Source organism: Lepidochelys kempii, chromosome 9 (assembly GCF_965140285.1).
Source record: "Lepidochelys kempii isolate rLepKem1 chromosome 9, rLepKem1.hap1, whole genome shotgun sequence".
Lineage (NCBI taxonomy): Eukaryota > Metazoa > Chordata > Testudines > Cheloniidae > Lepidochelys > Lepidochelys kempii.
In genome coordinates this window covers 57141314-57163967 of record NC_136388.1, presented here as the reverse complement: position 1 = coordinate 57163967, position 22654 = coordinate 57141314, and the positions used below count along the sequence as shown (strand labels likewise).

At 45.4% G+C, this 22654-nt stretch overlaps 2 protein-coding genes across 14 annotated transcripts in view; one reads left to right on the top strand and one right to left on the bottom strand.

The window, feature by feature from the left end:
• Window positions 1–22654, bottom strand: part of LOC140917504 (SLAIN motif-containing protein-like) — a 116842-nt gene that overhangs the window by 16017 nt on the left and 78171 nt on the right. The window contains exon 11 of one of the 6 annotated variants that reach the window (XM_073360533.2): window positions 21029–21185. The exons of the other annotated variants lie outside the window; for them this stretch is intronic. Coding sequence (XP_073216634.2) covers window positions 21125–21185 — 61 coding nt within the window. The 3' untranslated portion in view covers window positions 21029–21124. Of the gene's footprint in view, window positions 1–21028; window positions 21186–22654 lie in introns of those variants that run through there. 6 annotated transcript variants of the gene reach the window in all.
• VAMP7 (vesicle associated membrane protein 7) overlaps window positions 1–22654 on the top strand; it is an 83875-nt gene that overhangs the window by 30350 nt on the left and 30871 nt on the right. For 4 of the 8 annotated variants that reach the window (XM_073360545.2, XM_073360548.2, XM_073360544.2 and 1 more), the window contains exons 2-7: window positions 3717–3875; window positions 7614–7671; window positions 8493–8630; window positions 19631–19721; window positions 21381–21448; window positions 22254–22346. In XM_073360545.2, coding sequence (XP_073216646.1) covers window positions 3730–3875; window positions 7614–7671; window positions 8493–8630; window positions 19631–19721; window positions 21381–21448; window positions 22254–22346 — 594 coding nt within the window. In that variant the 5' untranslated portion in view covers window positions 3717–3729. The remainder of the gene's footprint in view (window positions 1–3716; window positions 3876–7613; window positions 7672–8492; window positions 8631–19630; window positions 19722–21380; window positions 21449–22253; window positions 22347–22654) is intronic. The other 4 variants (XM_073360550.1, XM_073360552.2, XM_073360549.2 and 1 more) reach the window with 1 other exon arrangement.

The following is a 22654-nucleotide window of genomic DNA, read 5'->3' as shown; positions in this document are numbered from 1 at the left end:
TAAGTCTTTAATATATAAGTAAACTATTGTTGTTTGTAAAGTAAATAAGGTTTTTAAAATGTTTAGGAAGCTTCATTTAAAATTAAATTTAAATGCAGAGCCCCCCGGACCAGTGGCCAGGACCCGTGCAGTGTGAGTGCCACTGAAAATCAGCTCGCGTGCCTCCTTTGGCACGCGTGCCACAGGTTGCCTACCCCTGTGCTAGGGAAGTGGTCTGTTGCTGTAAACAACAGTTGGTACCAAGTTTCAAATTCAATGCTTGTTTCTTGTAACAGTGTACATAATGCAGAAGGGACAAAACCAGCAGTTTTCAATGCTTCTGTTGGGAATCTGGTACCTACCGCTATTGTCAGGAATGGCTTATTTTCGTGCTGTAGATGGAGTCCTGTTGTATTAACTGAGATGGAATATGTGGGCCTAAAGAGTTAAAGGTGTTAACATGACCCTGAAATTGTCCAACATTAAACAGTTTAAACAAGGCTTGGTATCCAGTGACCTCAGCCTGCTTTGTACCATGGCAAACACACCATGAAACATTCTTTTAATCTTTTATTAAAGGTGGGGGGGGGGCAGTTAAAGCATTTGAAATGTATGTAAAGTATTAAATAAGGTTTTCATTTTAACAGTAACCCTTGTTGCCTTTCCCTTGAGCTCTAGAGAGTCTTCAGAAAGGAAAAGAAACCTTATTTGACCCTCTTTCAGATGGCATCCAAGATAACAGTACTTTCTAGGGAAAAGAGAAGAAGTTAGCTGAGATGGAGGAAGTGTTGTTGTTAAAGTCCGATCTAGTTTCCTAAATGACAAAATGAGAGACAGGACGGAAGAGAAAAGAACAGTAAAGATAGAAAACGCAGCTGCTGTCTCTGGTGTTGACGCTCACTGCTGAAAAACCCAGGCACAGCACATGGTCTGATCAGCCACCTCAAGACCTGGCAAACTTGTATTAGCATCAGGCTGTTTAGATCATTGCATTTAGCTGCCCCTCTGGTCACAGGCTTGCAAAATATACAGTCGTGGCTAGCCAAGCCAGACTCTAATTAGGCAGAAGGAAAAAGAGAAGAAATAAAGAGGGGAAGAAAATGGGGGGGGGAGGGGAACGAGCATGCAGCAAGTGACAGTCTTACATCCCAAGTTAAAGTTTCCCCAAGCCAATGGCTCATGGGGCTTATGTGATTAAGACATGTCAGTTTCATAGCCAGTGGTACCCAAGGGAGTAATGTGGCCAGCAGCACATCCAACTGCCTTGGCTGCCGTAACCCGCTGGATCATTTGGCCACTGTGTGAACTGGAGATGGCCTTTCAGTGTGAGATCAAGTGAGACTCAAAAGCACAACTTTTGGGGTTGTAGTTGAGTAACTTAACCATTCAGCCACTGCACTGACTCGCATCCCAGGTGGTAGTTGGGTTTAGCTGCAGCTGGTAGAGGTGGAGGTACTGATGTCATCGGAGTCCTCTGTCAGGACATCTCTCAGGTTAGGATGAAGATGATCTGGGGGTCCAAGAGACAATGGGGGCAGCAGCCAACATGGTGAAGCTCATTCCCCTTTTTTCAGTCAGCCAGAGTTGCGGTATCCTCCTCCTTTTTTCCCAAAAAAAGTCTTTCCTTTTAAGAAAAGGAGGACTTGTGGCACCTTAGAGACTAACAAATTTATTTGAGCATAAGCTTTCGTGAGCTTTTTTTTTTTTTTTCACTCGATTACAGACCAGAGAGATTGAAGTGTTCTCCAACTGGTATTTTCCACTGAATGCATCCGATGAAGTGAGCTGTAGCTCACGAAAGCTTATGCTCAAATAAATTTGCTTGTCTCTAAGGTGCCACAAGTACTCCTTTTTTTTTTTTTTTTTTTTTTTTGCGAATACAGACTAACATGGCTGCTACTCTGAAACTTTTCTTTTAAGGACCCCAAAAGAGAGCAATGGGTAGAATACCCATCCCGTCATTATTTTGTTTAGCAGTTAGGTCTAACTTCTGACACACCAGTTGTGGTCTCACTGTTCTTGTATACCAGGCATGATTTTAACACAGTTCTGGAATTGTATCTGTAGGCCTCTTTGTTTGGATTAATTCAGTCTTTGTCTCTTTTGAACCTTTTCCCATCATTTGGTGGTGGTGTGATATTTTATGAACATTGAATCACTTTTTACAGTGGAACTCACAATTAGGGTCAATTTGTAGGCCCAGTTATCACAACAATCCACTGAAATGATAGATGCTAGGTTTATGGGCAAGGAGGCTAGCGCTGAAAGTGCTGTAATTTGGTGCCTTTTCTTGGCCTTTTACAGTTTAAGGCCTAGAATAAAACACCTCATCCCCACTGAAAGGAAAGTGCCAGGGAAACTAGCACAATCCTGCTTCCAGTCTGAACAGGGATTTGATCCCTTGGCATTCTCAACGCTGACCTTCCAGTCATCCCGGTCACTTTCGCACACAGTCCTCTGGCTCTGCCACCCGTGCTTCCCAAGTTCAAATCCATGGTGATGCACACAGGATTTGTTTCAGTGGCTGAGTACAAGATGGATGACATTGGAACTCTCCAGGTGGAAAATGAAAAATAGTAGGCTCCCTTGCAGGGTCAGGAGGCGTTCCCTTTACATCTGCTCTAAGCAGAAAAGAGGCTTATGGATGTACTGGAATTGGCTGGTCAGAGAAACCACCTGAGCAGATGTCACTGCTGCACCCTAACATGGGGTTCCACCTTTTAAATATTGGGTCTCTGACTGCAGACTAAAGTGCTGATATTCCACTGATTAACACAGTCTGCTGTCTCAGCAGCTAACAAGTACTTCTCTACTGTCTTGATAGACTGAGCATAGCCCCAGTTGCTTGAATGCTTAAACCCTGCCGCAGGCTGAATTTGATATATTCATAGGATGTGAGGATACGTGGTTATCTTCCCACCAAGGGATGCAGTCTGAGGAACATTCAATCTAATTTTAAAAGATGCAGAATGGCATGCTGTGAGTGTTTTGTTGTGGGAGTCCATGCATGTTGATATTTGGTTTGACTAAAGCATATGTACTTCATTAACTGCCAGACCAAGGGATGCTACTGGGGAAATGTATATGGCAGTTCCAGAACTGTAAGCTGCTGGTGTCTCTCCTGTACTTTGAATCCATAATTTACTAAAATCAGGAAACCTCTTTAAAACAACCAGCTAACCCACAGAGATTTGTGTGCATGCATTAGAACGGGTGTTGGTGCATTGTGACCACTACTGGTACAATAATCATAGTCTTGCTGCTAATGTTGTGCTCCCCTTGTCTGTTATGAGACAGGGGGCTAGCCTTTGCCCCAAAAAGCTTAGTCTGAGATGGTCTTTCCATTGTATGTAGCAAGTCGTGTGCAATTCTAACTTGGGAAATGTGAAATTGTGACTCTCCTGTGAGAATTGAAAACTTAGTTACCTAGAAGCAAACTCCTTTGCAACAAATTAACTGCATGTAGTCCCATGATGCATGACCTGTATCAAACTGGAATCTTGTAGAGAGGTCAGCATACTTCTACCTATCTTATTGAGTGGTGCCTGGGGAAGAGGAAGAAAGATGGGCTGCAGGTAGTGGCATCCGGTAGAAATATTGAACAGTCTTACTCCTTCCCTGCCCTCTATGCCAAAAATTGAGAGGAGCTGTTAAAATGGAATTACTGTGCTCTGCTGAGAGGGATCCATAGAGGACGTGTTATGAGTCCCCTCATCCTGTGTGTATTGTGTCTCTAGCTAGTGTGAAGCAATGGCCATCCTGTTTGCTGTTGTTGCCAGAGGCACGACCATCCTTGCCAAACATGCCTGGTGTGGAGGAAATTTCCTGGAGGTGACGGAGCAGATCCTGGCAAGGATACCATCAGAGAACAACAAACTCACCTACTCACATGGAAAGTGAGTAATGCTTTGTTTTCTGGGGTTGTGGAGAAGGGGGAGAGAAGGGACCTCCTGTGGGGAGAAACTGAGTTTGGGCCATTGCTACTTAGTGAGGTATTGAGACCTGAGAAGGGCATTGCTCCCACCCACCTTGTTTCTTATGTTAAAAATTCAGGTCTTGAATGCCCTGTGAAGCTCTGAGAAATAGTTGGATTAAGACATCACATGTCAAGATTGAAAGATGAGTAATTGATCTAACCACACTTTCTGAAATGGTGCTGAACATGGGATGCCCTGGGCTGTACTTGCAGTTATGCAGAGTGTAAGGGCACCAGGTTTGCTGCACTGATTGCTGACACTTCTCGGCTACCAATACATTTAAGATATCTCATTCCTCAGGCAGTTCTTGGAGACTGATCCCTCTAAGACACTAGTGGAGTTGGTATTATCCTCTGGTATCGCTAGGAGGATCTTTGTACTAGGAGTCTGAGATTCCTTGGATATTCACAGAAATAGTCATCAGCAATGGGGGAGGCCAGAAGGGTGTGACTGATTATGTGCAATTTTGGCTTTGGGCCATGGAGAGAGAAATCTGTGTGGCATAAGGCTTTACTATAGATTTATTTAACCTTTCCTAAAGTATGCTGACTTTACAACAGTGCATGACCCAAACTGCCAGGCACAGAACTATGGATGAACCGCAATGGCAAAGGTCAGGTGGATGGTTTCCCAAAGTTCAGGGTGTTTCATTTCAATTGCATCTCAAATCTAGATCTCTAATCTAGAGTAACCCAGACTTTCCCTCATACTGTCAAAGGCCATGGGTCCAAAACTTGTTATCCTTGGTGCACTTTAGGATTCCAAGTGTGCTTTCAGGTAACAACTGGCTGGACCTGCCTGCTCCATTGTTACACACAGGCTGTCCAACAAAATTTGTAGGAATCCCACAAATTATAGCTCTAACTGGGGAGGACTTTGACTGGGAGCACTGCAAAGTGTTGTATTTTAGGGATGTGTCCCACTGAGTTGGCCTAGTATCTGCTTGGCAGTTTTCAATTTTTACAAAAATACTAAATCTTAATCTTGAGGACCGCTCACATTCCTTACTCCAATCCTTAGTTTCTACTTAAAACCAAGCTGGGCAGTTGGCTAGCTGTGCCTCCATTAGTATATTTGATGCATGCTAATTGGGCTAATTCCTGATAGAGAGGATCTTGGCTTGACAGTCTGTCTCAACTGCTCAGGGAGCTCAGATAAGGCATAATGATTACTAGCAGACATGTCTGCTTCCCAAGTGTGCTATGGGTTACATATGACATGCAGCAGGAGTGTATATACCCCAGGCCTTGAGGGAGCTAATCTTGGAAGTGACTGAAGATATCAGCTGGGGGGTGGGTGCCTATAACTGGGGCAAGGGAGGATTATTGCTTTATTAAACACTTTGCTTGAATGGGGTGAACTGCATTTCCCAAACTTTCTAAACTACTGCAGTAGGATAATGCACAGTGCGGGCTTGGAGCTATTGGGCAGCACTGTGACTAGCCACACTCTGCATTCAGTATGAAACCGCCTCCCCAGCCAGAATCACAGGGGTTCCGTCCTAGCAATCTAACTCTGCAGTGTTTGTATGCCCATAACAAAATGGGGAGAACCACCCCTAGATTGGCACTCCTCTGTCCTGCTGTCCTTCCACGGGAGAAGGAAATGGGCAGATTGGCTCTAATTCCATACAACTCCTTTTGAAGGGTGTTTGGAAGGTGTGACGTCTTCTTACTTGTGTTCAAAATCCTCCAAACAGCCCTGCTCCCCTACTTGGGAGCAGGCAATTCCTTCCCTCCCCTGGGACAGAGCAAAGATCATGGCTTGGGGCTGGGAAGATGCAGTTCAGTTCTGTCCAGCTGTGGTACTTGAGGTCACCTGAGCAGGGCAGCTGAGGTGGCCTGAGGAGAGGGCTTAGCATTCAGACCTTAGGTAGTTACTTTCCACTGGCTGTAGAATCTTTGGGGTGTTTCTGCCCAGCGTCCTCGTCCCCACAGACAGGGAGACCTGGGAATGCTCTTCCCCTGTGCCTGAATGTCTGGAGTTTCTGTTTCTAAACCAAAAACAAACTCAGAGAAAATAGCTGAAGCCTGGTGTGCCCCCATTAATGCAGAACTTTAGGAGTGAATGCCTGATCTTGCTGCACCCCACTCCTGAAGCAAACACACTGTGGTTTCAGGGGTCCCTACCAAATGCTGTTTAGCACCTGGACTTCCCGATGCTATCCAGTCTCTGCTGCTGCCATGAAGGAGGCTTCTGACATAGAAGGGATGGGGTTTATTCCCGTTTTGGGAATAGGGTTGGGCTTTTAGGGGCTCACAATCTCACCAGGAAAAATCTTAACCATGTCCAGAACTCCTAATGGGGATCTATCAGAGTGTGTGTGTGTATGCGCGTGCACGCAAACACACAGGTGAGGCAGAACTGGACAAATTGTACTAGGTAGACTGCATCTCTCAGGAATGTTGTGAGACTTAATTAAAGGCTTGTCAATTGTTTTTTAGATCCTTAGATGAAAGAGGCTGTATAATAATTCAAAAGTATTACTAAGATGCCTTTCTAAAACCTGGGAAGAACACTGCTGTTGTACTCATTGTAGGTGTTTAATAATGCAGAACATCAGGCTTGCTTAAGTGTGTCAGTCTAGGTGCAAATCAAAAAATTAAGAATGAATGCAAGTCTTAGAGCAATGTGGCTGCTCGCTATTTCCAAGGAGTTCCACAGTTAGTTAAATGCAGCGTAGCAGTCAGAGGATGCCAATCACCATAGAGCTGTTTGTGTAAGCAGCTGATGGAGGCCTGTGGATCATGTGCATTTGAAATTGGTTTAGTAAAAACATTAACTGGGTTATTGATACAACTTCTGTCATGGTAGCACCCAGAGAGCTGAATCATGAACTTGCCTCCTTGTGCTAGAGAATCATGGAAGATTAGGGTTGGAAGAGACCTCATCTAGTCCAACCCCCTGCTGAAAGCAGGACCAACCCCAACTAAATCATCCCAGCCAGGGCTTTGTCAAGCTGGGCCTTAAAAGCCTCTAAGGATGGAGATTCCACCACCTCCCTAGGTAACCCAATTCCTGTACTTCACCACTCTCCTAGTGAAATAATTTTTCCTAATAGCCAACCTAGACCTCCCACACTGCAACTTGAGACCTGGGCCAGAAGAGTTTACGATGGAAATTTCATTGCTTCATTAAGCAAATGACTGTGTGGACACACTAGCTATACTTTTTCAAGGAATTTATGTTGTCTTACTTTGGTAGGCATGATTGTTTGCTTTATACTTTGGCTGATAAGATTGAATACACAATCTGTGGAAGTCCCTTGATGGTTTTACCTTGGTATGTTAAATGATCAGTACAGTGCATAACTTTAATACATCTGCAGTTAGGCATTGCCCCAGTTGGCTGTTAATCCAGGGGTGCCCAAATGTGGGCTGTGAGCCACATATAGCCACTGGGATACCAACATGTACCACTGCCCACAGCTGTTATCTTTAGTTCTATGCAGGTTACAATACAAAGATCCCAGAAGAAACATGCTGTGATCAAGATGGAGCATTGCATGCTGGGACCTGTTTCTTTTCTGTAGGGTGGCTGCAAGTTGCTCCACTCCTTAATTTGAGTGTGTCTGGCAGATAGCTGTTCGAACACATCAGACATTGGGGTCTTCTACAGCAGTTCATGGAGTCTTGTTTTTTTTCCCCCTTTTTGCAGTTATCTATTTCATTATATCTGCCAAGACCGGATTATATACCTATGTATCACAGATGATGTAAGTATTTTGGATAACGCTACTATGCATACAGCCTGCAAATGATAGCTTTTTTTCTCTGTGCTTATCCATGAAAATCAATAATGGGCACAAATCCATGGGGCTGTTTTCTTTAGTGGCATTCCTGCATATTTACACTGGTGTAACTCAGAACATGGGCCCCTCTATTTAAAGTCAAAGTTCAAATATTTGAGTTCAGTCTACCTCAATATCCAGCTGGTGTATGTATGGGGGGTGACAGTGTCTCCTTCCCACCACACCAACTTCCCCTGCTGCTTTCTACTTGCAAGTGAAAACCTGTGGGGGAGGGGAGGGGGAAGGTTGGTAAGATTCACCCAGCTTTCTCAGCAGGACCAGTACAATAAACCTACAAGGATCAGGTGACTTTCGCTCTGCAGTCATCTCTAAGGCATCCTTAGTCATTAGTACAGTACACTTAAGCTTTACCCTCAACTGTGGAAGAAGGTACAAATGGAGGCTGTGAAGTCTGTTGTCTTTGTTTCCCCTTAAAAAGTAAATGAAGCACAGGCTTGCTTTTGAGCTTTGTATGCCTGATTCCAGTGGGTATCCAGCAAGAAACAGACTGATATTAAAGTGACTGCCCTTAACAAAGAGATTAAGAGGAAGAGGTAGCAAGGCTTTTGCAGGGTTATGCGCAGCGCGGTTGTTCATGTTTGATAAAAGTTGGAGGGTCTCTAAATGGTTACATATCTTAAGTTTTTCTGTAGGCGACCTATCCCACAGTTCCCTAACTAGAACAGTGTTGGGTGACTTGCAGTTTTCTGCCTGCTGTGAATATATTTTTTTTTTTTTACTTTTAGAACTTTGAACGTTCCAGAGCCTTCAGTTTCCTGAATGAAATCAAAAAGAGATTTCAGACTACGTATGGTTCAAGAGCACAGACAGCACTTCCATATGCCATGAACAGCGAATTCTCCAGTATCTTGGCTGCACAGCTGGTAAGATACATATAGTCAGAAGGGGCTGTCTAACCAGTCTCGTCTCTCCCTTGTAAACACTCTTGTTGTTGGCTTTAAATCAGTGGTTTTCAACCAGGGGTATGCAGAGATCTTCCATGTAATCAACTCATTTAGATATTTGCTTATTTTTACAACAGGCTACGTTAAAAGCACTAGCAAAGTCAGTGCAAACTAAAATTTCATACAGACAATCTTCCAAGTCCCTAGTCAGACTCCACTCCCATCCTTGGAAAGAGTTCCCCTAAGTAGGGAGGAAAGTGGTGTTTGGAGAGAAAAATGCATGCATACTTTGTAATAGTTTGTGCAGAGCTGTGTTGGGAACTCCTCCTACCTGAACATTGATACGCTTCTCTTCAGCAGGACTAGTTTGTATTTTGACACCTCAGGAGTATGTAGCCTTTCTAGAGCTGGGCACATCTAAGCACTTGACAGTCATAAGCACAGCCTGATGTAGTCTGCTGTTCTGAGACTGGAGAATTTCTTTTAGAATCCACCCTTTGTCACAGATCTTGCTCCAGTCTCAACTTCCATATTGAAAATCTTTCAAGGGGATGTTAAAAATATGAACTGAATATAAAGAGACTGCCCGTAGTCTCAAGTAACATGGAAACAATAACTTTGAGCGATTAACTGCCCCCATTCATTTCAGTTAAATTTTGACTCCTAATGACAGCTTAATAGCAACGCTCTGTTTCTGCTCAAGTGATCCACAATAAAATTCTGCTAATATGCTTATCCAACGATCCTAAACTGCCTCCTGAGCATGGAAAGCTTTCACCCTGCCTCTCTCACCCAGATTCCTTCATAATGATGTTGATTATGCAGATAATTAGCATACTGGAAATGTAGAGTAGCACAAAAGGAAATATAGAATATCATGGGGTTATAGTATTGCTTGTAGTATTCACTTTCCTATTGAATTCAATAAAATCCACCTGTATAATTAAATGAAGCTGTTACAGAATTTCCAGTCAGTTTGCCACACTATAGCACCACAGAATTTAAGTCTAGCTTGCTGCAGTGTACACAGGGCCCTGATAACAAACTTTGCGATTAACCTTGCAGTTGCTGTTCCCATTTCCCAGCTGAGGATTGAGGCACACAAGAGAAGTGACTTGCCCAAGACTGTACAAAGTCAGAGCTGGGACATAAACTCTGTAATCTTAGCTATGTAATCTTAGCTTTCACCTCAATTTTTATTTTTCCATGTCCCTCTGCCTCCTGTAATACTTAGTACTTGTGTTCTTCACCCATAGATTTCAAGCCATCTACAAGGGTACTGAAGTAACAGGGAAGATAAACCTGAGAATCTCTGGGTAGAACTTCACTTGTAAGCTTTTGGAAATTAGTAGCAAGCCAAAGTAGATGTAGGAAGTGGTTGAAAGCAGCCTGCAAGACCTGTACAGCTAGAACACTGATACAATAGAAATGGTGCTGGTGAAATGCACCTGGACTTGTCGGTGCTAAGATGCTCAGGATGTTGTGTCCTAAGCCTCTTGAAATGTAAAGGAGAGGTTTAGATCAAGTTTTGGTCTGCCCTGTTGGACCCCCAAAAGAGTAGGTGGCTTGAAAAAAGAGCAACTCCTAATCCTGCATACTGCAAAACAAACAGGACTGGCAAGGTGGTTATCCTCCATGGCTCAGTGTCTCATTACTCTCTGCACTGGCAATGGAAAGGGGCAGAAGAAACAGAATGTTACTCTGCTATATCTTCTCCAGCAAAGCTACAGGCTGGTGAAGGAGCAGTGCTTTAGTGATCCTCATTAGGGAGGTATAGCTGTCCCCATTGAGAGCTGCGGTGTTGAGTGGAGACTCTGCAAAAGCTGCCCAAATGAGGGGAGACGTCCTCTGGAGCTCAGCTGCACATTTGTCTGAGATCTTGAAGATCATTTTTTATTAAAAGAAAGGCAAAAACAACTTGTACAGGTGTGCGTGTAGACTCTTGCAGATCTGCACACTTTGTATTATGGCTGCCTATAGAATTCCCTCCCCTGTGATGCTTGTGCATTGTGCAAGAGTGTGCATTGTGCAAGAGTGTGTAGTGAGGGCGGGTACAGAAGGGCAGGGCTCAAGGACTAGAACAGAGAGCTCTGGGGGAGAGTTAACATGCATTGGCAATGTGATGCAGAGAGAGTGAAGACTGAATAGCAAAGGGTGATGTGGGGGGGAGAGTGGAGTCTGTGGTGGAAACTTGCACAGTGGCTGGCTTCAGACTGTTTGGTTGAGGGCCAACAGACAGGATTTCTCCAAAAATCATTCAATCTGTTACTGATAGGGGGTGGGCTTTGGAACAGGAGCTGCTTCCTCTGGACCTGTCACATGAATGCGTGTGATCAGTAAGCGTTGCAGTTGGTGGATGGAGGAACGTAGAGAACACCACAGCTGGCGCTCACGTTTACTGGCACATAGCAGAGAACTTTCTGTTTCAATCCTATGGAACCATTTGTGCCGAGACTCCCTAAAGGGGTCTAAATTGGGAAGTGCAGTGAGCGTAGGATATTTTAAAAATACAAATGCTGACTGCTCACCCCATTTATCTAAATGTCTGCTCAAAACTTTATTTTGCAGTAAATGCCATTTCTAGGGCCTAAAGCTGCAAGTGTAGGCTGATCACATACTTCGTTCTTCCCATCACAGGCAAAAACACACTTGTAGTGGGAATGAGGAAGGTATGACAATAACTGGGATGCACCTCCCTGTGCTGCTTGGCCCATAACGATATGTAGGGTGCTGCGTACATTGAGGGATCTTACAGTAGCTGTGAGTAGCTAATAAGCCAGTGATGTTTCTGATTTCCTTTACATCCAGCCTTACTCCCTAAGGAGGGTTGGGTCTACTTAGTATTTGGCTTAGAGCGGGGTCTCAAACTCAATTTACCTTAGGGCCAGTGCCAATCCTCAGATCCTCCCAGCAGGCCAATAATGTCACTCAATCCGCCCAGAACCCGCCCCCCAAAACTCCGCCCCCACCTGCCTAAGGCTCTGGGAGGGAGTTTGGGTGGGGGAAGGGGTTTGGGGTGCTGGCTCTGGGCTGGAGTTTGGGTGCTGGGTGCAGGCTCTGGGCTGGGGCAGAGGGTGGGGGTGCAGGAGAAGGGGGTGGGGTTGCAGGCTCTGGGAGGGAGTGTGGGGGGGGTGTGGGAAGGGGGTGGGGTGCAGGCTCTGGGAGGGAGTCGGGGGGTCGCTTACCTGGGGCTCCAAGGGAAGGCAGGCCGGGGGGGCCTCCACACGCTGCTGCCCCCAGGCACCGCCCCTGCAGTTTCCCATTGGCCGCAGGGGCACTTGGGACGGGGGCAGCGCGCGGAGGTGAGGCACAGCCCCGCCCTGGGGCCACAGGGAGGGGCTGGCAGACATGTGGAGCGAGCAGGCAGACGCTGCTCGGCTGTGCTGCCAGGGCCCCGGACCATTTTAAATCATCTGGGGGGGAGCGCCCAGGGGCGGCAGGTGGGGCCAAGGGAGAGACCTGGCCCCAAAACTGCTGGAGCCCGCAGGCCACATTGGGGAGGGAGGTTCGCGGGCCGCAGATGGCCCACAGGCTGCAAGTTTGAGATCCCTGGCTTAGAGTCTCTGGAGTAAACTGGGGGGGTGAGGGACTGTGAACAGCAGTTCAGTAGGCAATACGATTCAGCTGAGTCTGTGCTGGTATGACGCACAAGCACAATGCTAGGAATTGCTGCTCTTCTGGCTCTAGTCTATAGGATGAAAGTTGCCTGTAGCACATCATACACTACTGTCAAGGCTAAATCTCCTCTCTGGCACTTCAAGTGCAGAAGGCAGGGGCCTGCAAGGATTCTAAAAATGAAAAAAAATAAGGCTCAGCTCCATTTCCGCCTCCAAGCGCTTCTCCTCTCCTCCGCTTTCCACCTCCAAGCGCTTGTCCTCTGTTTCCAAGCGCTTCATCTCTAGGAAGAAATTCCTTTCTGCCTCAGTTAGAACTCAGCCTGGGTTAAAGGCATCCCTCCATCCTGGCACCTGGATCTCGGGTTGGGGAGGGCTGAACCTTCCCTCCTGGGAAGTTCCTGGTCCCCCATCCTTACCCTGCATTTCTGTCATGGAGCTGGATGTCTGGGCTTGATCTGGGTCTGTCTTCTCCGTGGCGTGCCGCTTTGGGAAGACTGGTTTCTCCAGAGTTTTGGTGCCTGACCGCAACCTCATGCACAGGCTGCCCTATGCTAGCCTAGCTATTTCGTTGCCACAAAGCAAGAAAAGAAAAAACTAATAAACTGCTTGTTGGACTACCTGGCTTTGCAGGCTAATCCTTTGGTTTGCCTGTTTCCACGCGGGCAGCAAAGAAAAGAAAGAGAGAAAAAAACAACTCCCTGTCTTTCAAGCAGCCAAAAGGAAAAATGCGTCCTTTTAAAATCCTGAGGTCTGTGCTTCTGGTTCAAAATGATCCCACTGCTCTGTCACCATGTCAAGGCGGAATCCCCACTCTGGCACTTTGAGTGCAGAAGGTGGGGGGCCTGCAAGGATTTTAAAAATTAATACTTGCCACTCCAGACTTGTATTAAACTCCCACGATTACAGCTTTTCTCTGACCTTGGCTCGCTAAACTCTGCCACCACCCAAATGCAAAAAAAACCCCTTGGACCGAGGAAGGAACACTTGGGAATTCCTCCCCGGGGGGTACCCTCAAACCCTTCCCATCCCCCCCCACCACTCACCCCCGCCCCAGGGAAGAGCTGAGAAAGAAAACAAAGGAAATTAGTTGTGCTACCGGCTAATCAAACAACATGCACAAACCTCTTAGGATACCAAAAATCCAATCCTGTTCTTAAAAAAGGTAAATATTGTTAAAAACAAAAAGGGAAAAAATACAACTGGAACTTAGGCTTTTGCTAGATTTTAAAAAGAGCAATTCCAAAAATTAAATACTCAAACTAGCTTTCTTGGGGGTTCAGCTTAAAGGTTACAAGCAAACAAAAGCATCAGGGTTAGCACAAAGGAGATCCACAAGCCAAAATAAGAAATAAACCTGATAGCGTCTGTCTAAACATTCCCTATCCAAGTTATTTCTTCTAGGTATGGAAGATACTTTTTCATACCTGGTTCAAACCTTACACAGTATTACTGCTCTGTCCCTGCCTCCCAGAGAACAACAGACACAAAGGGATAGTTTCTTTCCCCCATTTTAAAAAGTTTTAGCCTTCCCATTGGCTATTTTGGTCAGGTGCCCACTTTTTTTTCCCCTTATCTGGGGGACTTTTTAACCCTTTACAGGTAAAGCAAGTAAAGAACAGCTACCAAGAGGGATTTTACAGCTAACTGGCTGGCTGGGTGTCCGTCCCGTCCGTACGTCCCCCCCCACTTTATTTATCACAACTACCGATACCAGTGGTGCAAAGGCACTCGTCCCACCACTGGTACTGTACTCGCTGTGAGCAAAGTTAATCATCTGTGCCATCCATGTCAGAAATTAATCCAGTTCAGACAGAAAGCACTGGCAGAGCAAGTGCCTTGGTGCAGTTGGCTTTCCCAGTGCAATCCAGCGTGCTCTGAGCTGACACAGTAGGGAGTAAATTACCCACGCCTGGCTTACTGAAACAAGCACTAGTGGGTGCTATGCCCTGGGAATAACTGGTTATAATCCTCTTCAGAGAATTGCTGGCTAGCGGGGGTGAGTGGCACGTCCGTCATCGCTGTCCTCACTGTTGCTTCTGTTGCCATTGCCTTAAGCCTGAGAGTTGCACTTGTTCCCAAGGCCATTGCTTTTCCTGCTCTGTCCCATCTGCCTGGCAAGGGACCTCTTAATTTTGCAACCTTGGACAGTGTCTAGGGGGTGCCTTCTGCTGGCTGCCTGAAAGAGAGTTCTGGTCTGCATGTGTGTTTATGAAGGCCCCTTCAAACCATATAAACTTCTTGCCGTGTTTCTGAAGTAAATGCTGTTCTGGCTATTTAGGGTAACTGTTCACAGCTGACACACAATGGATGGGATGGGGGAAGGACCCTAACCTGAGCTGGTCGATAGTCGGGAGTATTAAGGACTCTAAATGCCATTCTGTCTGATTGGAGGAAAACAGCTGGGAGTTGGGGTGTGCTAGCTCATATCTACCCTGACATGCTCTGGTAACACATCCAAGGGATGTGATGATGTGGTCTGGCAGCAGAGGCTACAGAGCAAGGCTGCTTAGGTCACTGCACGTGTAGTGACCAGGGTGGTTTTAGGGTGACACATGGTGAGTCTGAGGCAAAAAAAATGGATGCAATGACTCCACTTCATTCAGAGGTGAGTCCTCTAATCACAGCTGTACTGGGAAGCAGATGGGCAAAAGTATGAAATGTGGCTGCTGCAGCCTGAAATGCAAATGCAGTTCCAAGGAGAAGTGAGATTAGAGACCTGACTTAGACACATTTCTCAGGGTCTGAGAGTTGCTGGATGCGTATAGCTAAAGCTGCATGGCTAAAATCAGTGGGGAAGTGCAAAATAACTGAGATGGCAATAGGGTGTCACTGATCCAGCTCTCGTACAGCTCTGGAACAGTCCCTGGGCGGATCCCTTTAGTGCATCAGCCCCCTTAGGGTCACACTCTCACTGGGGTAAGCCCCTTGGCTTCACCACCTCCTGGGACTGAACCCTGGAGCATTCAGCACCTGTTCCATGCCATGAGCTTCCTGCAGCGGGTCCATGTGGATTGGACCCCGCAGGGAGATTTACACACCAGAGACTTGCACCCACAGTTTCCTGGAGTAACTCTCAGCCAGCGCTGTAAAAGCAGAAGAGTTTATTAGGTGTCTGGAACACAGTGTAGAAAGTCCTTTGTTATCACAGAGAACAGAACGTTACAGCCTGGTCCATCTGGGTCAGTTCAGAGCCCAGAGCTGCTCTCTGATCCCTTCTTAATCTAGTCCAGAAGCTTCTCCTGCTTCCTGCAACCCACACTTAACCTGACCCCTCCTTTGTCCTTGTTCCCAGGCAAACACTGTCACCTGGCCCTCTTCCTAGCCCTTTGTTCTCCAGCTGGTCAAACCTGGCTGGCTTTCAGGGGTGGGTCATCCATGGTTGTTAGTTGCTTCATACACAGTGTCTGGGTAGTTGTCTTCTGAGACTCTTCATGGCTTGGGGCCAGGACGCAGACAGCCAGACATCAGTCATACCTGGATCCTCCCCCACCTAGTTAACCATGCAGCATGCAGGGGAAACTGAGACACACACAATAGTTGTCCAAAATATTAAGAAAAATTCCTGCTCCATCATATCGGGTACTATATTGTTCCTATGAGCTGTAGCCTAACTAATTTTTTGGTCCCAAAGACTACACAGTTAACCAGAAAACAGAAATGCTGTTGTTATCTTGACTCTTGCACAGTTGTCACCAAAAAGTGAAACCTTAAATATTATAGACTTGAAGGTCAGAAGGAATCATGGTGATTATCTAGTCTGACCTCCTGCATGTTGCAGGCCACAGAACCTCACCCACTCCTGAAATAGACCCAGAATCTCTGGCTGAGTTACTGACATCCTCAAATCGAGGTTTGAAGACTTCCAAGTTACAGAGAATTCACCATTTACACTAGTTTAAACCTGCAAGTGACCCTTGCCCCAGGCTGTAGAGGAAGGTGAAAACCCTCAGGATCTCTGCCAATCTGACCCAGGGGAAAATTCCTTCCTGACCCCAAATATGGTGATCCATTAGACCCTCAGCATTTGGGCAGGACCTGCCAGGCAGATAACTGGGAAAGAATTCTCTACAGTAACTCAGAGTCCTCCCCATCTAGTGTCTCCAGCAGTTGAGGATTTTTACTACAAGCAGTGGCTGATGGGCCACACGCCATTGTAAGCAATTTCATCATACCATTCCCCTCCATAAATTTACCAAGTTCAGTCTTGAAGCCAGTTAGGTTTTTTGCTCCCACTGCTCCCCTTGGGAGGCTGTTCCAGAACTTTACTCCTCTGATGGTTAGAAACCTTCTCTTAATTTCTAGCCTAAACTTGTTGATGGCCAGTTTATCGCCACTTGTTCTTGTGTCCACATTGGCACTTAACTTAAATAGCTCCAGATTATTTTCCTTTTTAAAAGAAATAAGGGCTTCTCTAATAAATGTAGAAAATAAAAGCATAAGTGCCTTATAGCAACCTCAGAGGGATAAATCCCAGGTAGGGAGAGGAGTTACTGGGTTGCAGACCTTGTCCATTCCTTTAAAGTCTGTACATAATTCATGGTACACATATATGTAATTCATCTTCCATTCTCATGTTCAGTGTGGTCCTAAACTCTTAGGATAGTTTTCTACTGTATATGTTTTGGGATACGGTTTTCAATGGGTATAAATCAAAAGCTTTTCAAACCAAGTAGTCTCACTTTTTCAGTAAAAGCCCTATTGAAATAGTGATTAGAATTTCTAAGTGTTTAGGCACGTATTTTCACTCCTGTAAATGAAGGAACATTGTTCAAACTTTCCCAGCTCTCTCATTTTCAAAGATAACTTTGAAAATGGAAAACTTCAGCCAAAATCTCACAAGTGAAGTGTGTGTGAAAAGGGAACCTTGCTTTTTTAACCTTAACTATAGAGAGTGCCAGTGGCTCATGTTGCAAAGTTTGTTAAAGGAATTGGTTGTTATCGTAACACCCCATTACATATCCTTAAGGTGTGGTACTTACCAGATTGGCCAAATAGTAACTCTGAGGGTGTTTAATCATCAGTGCCATGTTGCAGTCTCTGCTGTGATTGTATTCATTGTTGTGCACATGAGAGAAATGGTGCATAAGAACTCCAGTGTGTTTCCCAGAAAGACCAGGTAACCCATGCATAATAAAATAGATTATTAAAACTTACATGTATGTGACTAGTGCTACGAAGCTTTGCTTCTTCATGTGTCAGAAGTGATGGAGATTGAGATCTGTCCAATTCTGATGAGTAAAAGTCTCTTGTGAACTACAATAAGGAAGCAATGCCTTACACTGTTTTGGCCCTCAGAACAGCCTCCTAGCCCTAAGATCTCTGCTGCCTTCAGGAGTGTGCTTGTATCTAAACTAATAAATGGCAGAGACTCCAGAACATATCTGCTATTAGGCATGCTAGATCTCTGTGCTCACTGATGCTTCATCTGGGTTTGCCTTTATTTTTTCCCTTCTGTTTGCAGACAAATCTGGGACATATGGGGGTTTTTCTCTTCTCCCGTGCCGTGCCATCCCCCTCCACCCCCCAACACTTCCTTATTTTAATTAACTTTGTGGACCATCCTTAAAAATACAGCCTTGGTTCACTTGCAATATGGGGCTAGGCTTGCTGTCTGGTTTTACAAGATGTTGTGTAAGTGCCATTGGGTAATGACCAGCAATTCACAGCAGGGACAGCAAATTTCTGTGAGACCAGGCTAAATCCCACTAAGAGAAGTCCCACCCATCCAATTATTGGAAGTAGATGGGGGAGGCTCCTGCTTTTACCCCAGAGGGAAGTTTGTGTAACTTGTGGCTTGGTCTAAACATAAAAGTTGTATTGGTATAGCTACGTTGGTCAGGGCTGTGAAGAAACCATGCTCCTGGCTGATATAGCTTTGGTGACCTAACCTCTCTATATCAGTAGCTGTGTTGAAGAGGGCTTCTGTGGACCTAAGGTCCTTTAGGAAGGTAGTGTTCCTACGGTAACAGAAAAACTCCCTCTGTCGGGGGAGGCTGCATGTGTGCCAGGGGCTATGGACTCCAAAGTGTGATGTGCCTTAATTGGGGAGGGGGGTTGAACCTTCTGACCTCTCCAGTACCACCCTGGTCTCATGCATACAGACCTTCAAATGGGTAATATTTGGGTGGGGATAAGGAGTGGGCTCAGCTAGCCATTAACTTGGTGGTGGTTTTAGCTAGCAAGCAGCTCTTCTCACCTCCTCCTAAAACTAACCTCTGCCACCCCCACTTCCATCCTGTCCTCTGGTCAATGAAAATTAACGGTGTGATTGACTATGTGAGCGCAGCCAGAGCGTAACACACTGGGACGTGGGGTCTGCCAGAAGTGGCTAAAATCGAGCATCTGCCCAGGACAAGGCTCGGTTTGCTGCAGCTGATGCAAAGGCAGCCATTGGGATTCCTGTGAAGTCAGTAGTGAACAGTAAGCACCGCTCACGGGGTGGCTCTGGCCCCCCCTGCTATCGCCCAAAGGATCAGCTCTCCTATGGCTTGCCCTTTAATGGACTCAGGGCACTCCTTTCATAGTGGAGGCCATGGGCTTGTCCTCAAGAGTCTGTTCCAATTAGGCTGCCTAACGTGGTAAGAGGAGAAGGTAGCTAGCTCCCAGTGAGCAGCATGAACAAGACTAGAGTTGCAGAGCCAGGCCGACAGACTTTAAATTTCACATACCTTAATTATAAGTTCAGTTCCTGAGATGTTTCCTTGGTGGAGCATCACTGGAAGGGGAGGGGTGGAGGTGGCAGCAGTGACTGTAATCCAGAATGAAGTTGTAGTGGCAGTGCAGGGCCAGCAAGAGTTGCGAGTTTGACCCTATATCCTGTAAACTGGTGGCAGCATTCTAGGCAACTGGGTGCCTTTAGATAGCATTTGGAATCCCACCCAAATTAGGTTGTCTTGTCCATTGGCTTTGGAAGAGCTTCACACAGGTTGCTGCTGTGTAGTTTCTATCTTCAGTTTAAAAGCAGCGGGGATTCTTGATGGGGTAACTAGAGGGCTAAAGGGGGAGGAAAGGCCAGTTATGGCACACAATTCACCTGTGGCTCATTGCCCACAGCAGCAAGCTCCTGCACATCACACCACCTAGGAAACCGCCATGAATGCAGACTGTTCAAACAAACCTTGGCACTAGTACATGCCAGCAACTGGGGCAGTTAGCACTTATGGCTTTGGTCTCTGCATGTCTCAGAATCTCTTTGCAAAACTGGGACAATATCCCTCTGGGGTTAGTGCAGCTGTTTGCAAAACGCTTTGAAAGGTGCTGTTGCCAACAAGCTCTTTAGGAGAGAAAGAGGAGCTGAGATAGGAGAAATTGTTTTCATTCTAAATAGATCTGTACATCACTGACTCAGTTCATCTGTTACAGAAACACCACTCGGAGAACAAGGGCACTGATCAGATGGTGGAGACACAAGCCCAGGTTGATGAACTTAAAGGAATCATGGTCCGAAACATAGGTATTTATCACTTCACTTCCTGCTCTGCACACAGCGCACAACCCTGGGTCCCAGAGGAGCATCCCTTTCGGAGGCATTGCCAATAGTATTGTGCAGCTGATGCTTTATGGGAAGCTAAGGTTTACCTGACATCTTCTACAGTAGTAACCTGGTTGAACAACAGAGTCTGCTACAGTTGGCGAGTATTCCACACCACATACAGAAGTGCCCTGAGTTTGCAGAGGAATTTGTTTGCACTAAGATTTCACTATGAGTGGCAGATTGGGATTGAGGAGTGGTGTTCCAGACCAATGGTGGATGTGCTCCAAATTCCAAATGCTCAATCTCCATTCTGCATTGAAAACCATGTGGGCCTGAGTGCAGGATCAAAGCACTTTTATCACTCCTTTGCTGATGGATTTGAAGAGTCTTAAAGCTGGAAAGATTTGGAACTCCTTCTATTCTTGGAGAAGGCAATGGTTTATCCAAACTAAGGGTTTGTCTACACAGTGGGGTAGTGTGCTTTACAGGGTTGTGTTTTTTAAAATGCATTACTTGGTCTGTGTAGACCTTGCTGGTGTGCTTTGATCTAGTGTTGTTTGAAATGCATTGCATTAAAGCACAGTAGGGAACCTTTAGTGCGCACAAGCAGGGTCGACAGGCCAGTTAATGTGCAGCATGTTAGTGTGCTTTAGAAATCACACTCCTCTGGAACACATTACCCCACCATGCAGACAGGCCCTAAAATCCATGTGGCTCCTTGTCATAGTCAGGTTGATTAAATAGCAACTCACCAGTTTCTGATGTAGGGCTCTTTTACACTAAAATATTTACTTCTGATCCAAACTATATAGCAGGTGTATAGAGTTATACAAGCGAGATGAAGCTAGAGGTACTGTATTAATGCTTCCTTCAAAGCCTCAAGTAGCTTGTTAAATGACTAATCCGATGACTGTTTCCTTTTGAGGGCTTCGTTCTTAAACAGTGCCTGACAGTGTTTAGCCCACTGCAATGGAGTTCAAGAAAAACTTGCTTCCTCGCTTATGATAGAGGGCCACATCCTCAGCTGGTATAATTTGGTGAAACTCTAGGATCTGGCTCAGAAAGTGATTTGGGATTGCTTGGGACATGGAAATGTTGACCTTTCTCCTCCCTCCACCTCAAATACTGTACTCCAAGTAGCTTAGAGGGGGTGTGCACAACGCTTAAATGTCTAGCATTAAATGTGAGCTTTTTATTGGTAAATGTCTATTTCACTGTACACATACCCAAACCAAGGAAAAAATATTCCCATTGACATTACTCAAAACTTAAATAAAATAAGAAAAATGCTGCTTAAGAACTTAGTTTGATTTAAGGATATTTATTTTGTACATCCTGACATATGTTGACAATTTGTGTTAAGTTATAAAGCTTCTTAATTCTCAACGTCTACTGTCACAGGGGCAGGAGGGGCGGTTCAGACAATTATGTGATGTCCTGGAGCTGTGAAAATTTAAATTGATAAAAATAGAAAAAAGCTTTAAAAAAAATGATTTGTTGAAATTATAAAAATAATTGAATTCTGCCAATCCTAGTTGTATTAGAGATGTTTCCTGGCCTTGAAGTAGCAAGAGACTTGGATAAGGAAAGTGCTTTTGCACCTGGATTCTGACAGCTGATTTGTTCTTCCTCCCTAAGACCTGGTGGCTCAAAGAGGAGAGAAGCTGGAGCTGCTGATAGACAAAACTGAGAATCTAGTGGATTCAGTAAGTACAGAGACGCATAAGGGGAAGCGGGGGGCGGAGGTGGTGTGTACTGTATGCAGTAACCAGACATGCTGGTACCATATTAGTTATGAGGAAAAGCTGATATTATCCAGCGTGCAATGGGTGCAGGTGGAGCAAAGAGCAGGCCCTAGAGCTGTACATCGTGCAAATATTGGGGCTTCTAGACTCTAAGCCCTTGTGTTTGTATTGTGACTGGCATGTCGTGTGTACAAGACACATGACTTTCTTTCAATCCCCCTCTAGGCCTTATCTAGGCAACTTGGTTTCCAACAACAAGGCTGTATTTTGCTTGTGGCATAGCTAATTGTGCCCTCATTCCTTATTGCACTATGTCTTCTGTTATTTGCCTCCAAGGCATAGCAGTGCATGAGATGAGTGGGTAGAAACTGGATACCAGGCATGTAGACTTGTCTAAACTCTGTTCCCATTGGAGTAATGCCTGATTCCTACCTCCCTGGTGCTAGTTCAGTTAGGTGCTCCTGCTGCTGCATCCTTCTCTGATAAGGAACCTTCCACTCTTCCCCTTTCTTCCTGCCTGTGCACACAAGCCCTAGATGCCCACATGCCCTTCCTTCCTGCTTTCCAGTATGTAAGGGGAAGCCTACAGTCTGGGTTTTCTTCATATTTTGGTTCCATGATATCTATGTTCTTCATTATAGAAACCTTAATTATGAAAACTCTCAGATCAATTGACTTCAGGCTAATTATGTGGAAGCCTTCTGGCCTATAATAGGGCTGCTCACCTGGGCTCATGAACTAAGTGGGGGTTGTCTTTCTCTCATAGTCTGTCACATTCAAAACTACCAGCAGGAACCTGGCCAGAGCCATGTGTATGAAGAACCTCAAGCTTACCATCATCATCACAGTAGTATCGATTGTAAGTTACTGGCCTTTATCCTCTGTCATCTAAGGGTGTAACGCACGTGCTCCTTTCTAAAGTGAGGCCTGGATGTTAGAAAATGTCATCCATGTCTCTTCACGGTAGTCCCCAAATAACCAGTGTCTCCAAGAAGGAACCCATTTACCACCATCACTATAAGGTTCTCTTCCCAAGGCTAGAAACCAACATTTCACTACCCTTTTTACGCTAGAGCTGTTTGGGAATTTTTCATCAATGATTTCCCAACAAAAAATGCCCTTTTCCCAAAAATATCTTCTGCAGAAAATTCATTTTGCCAAAAAATT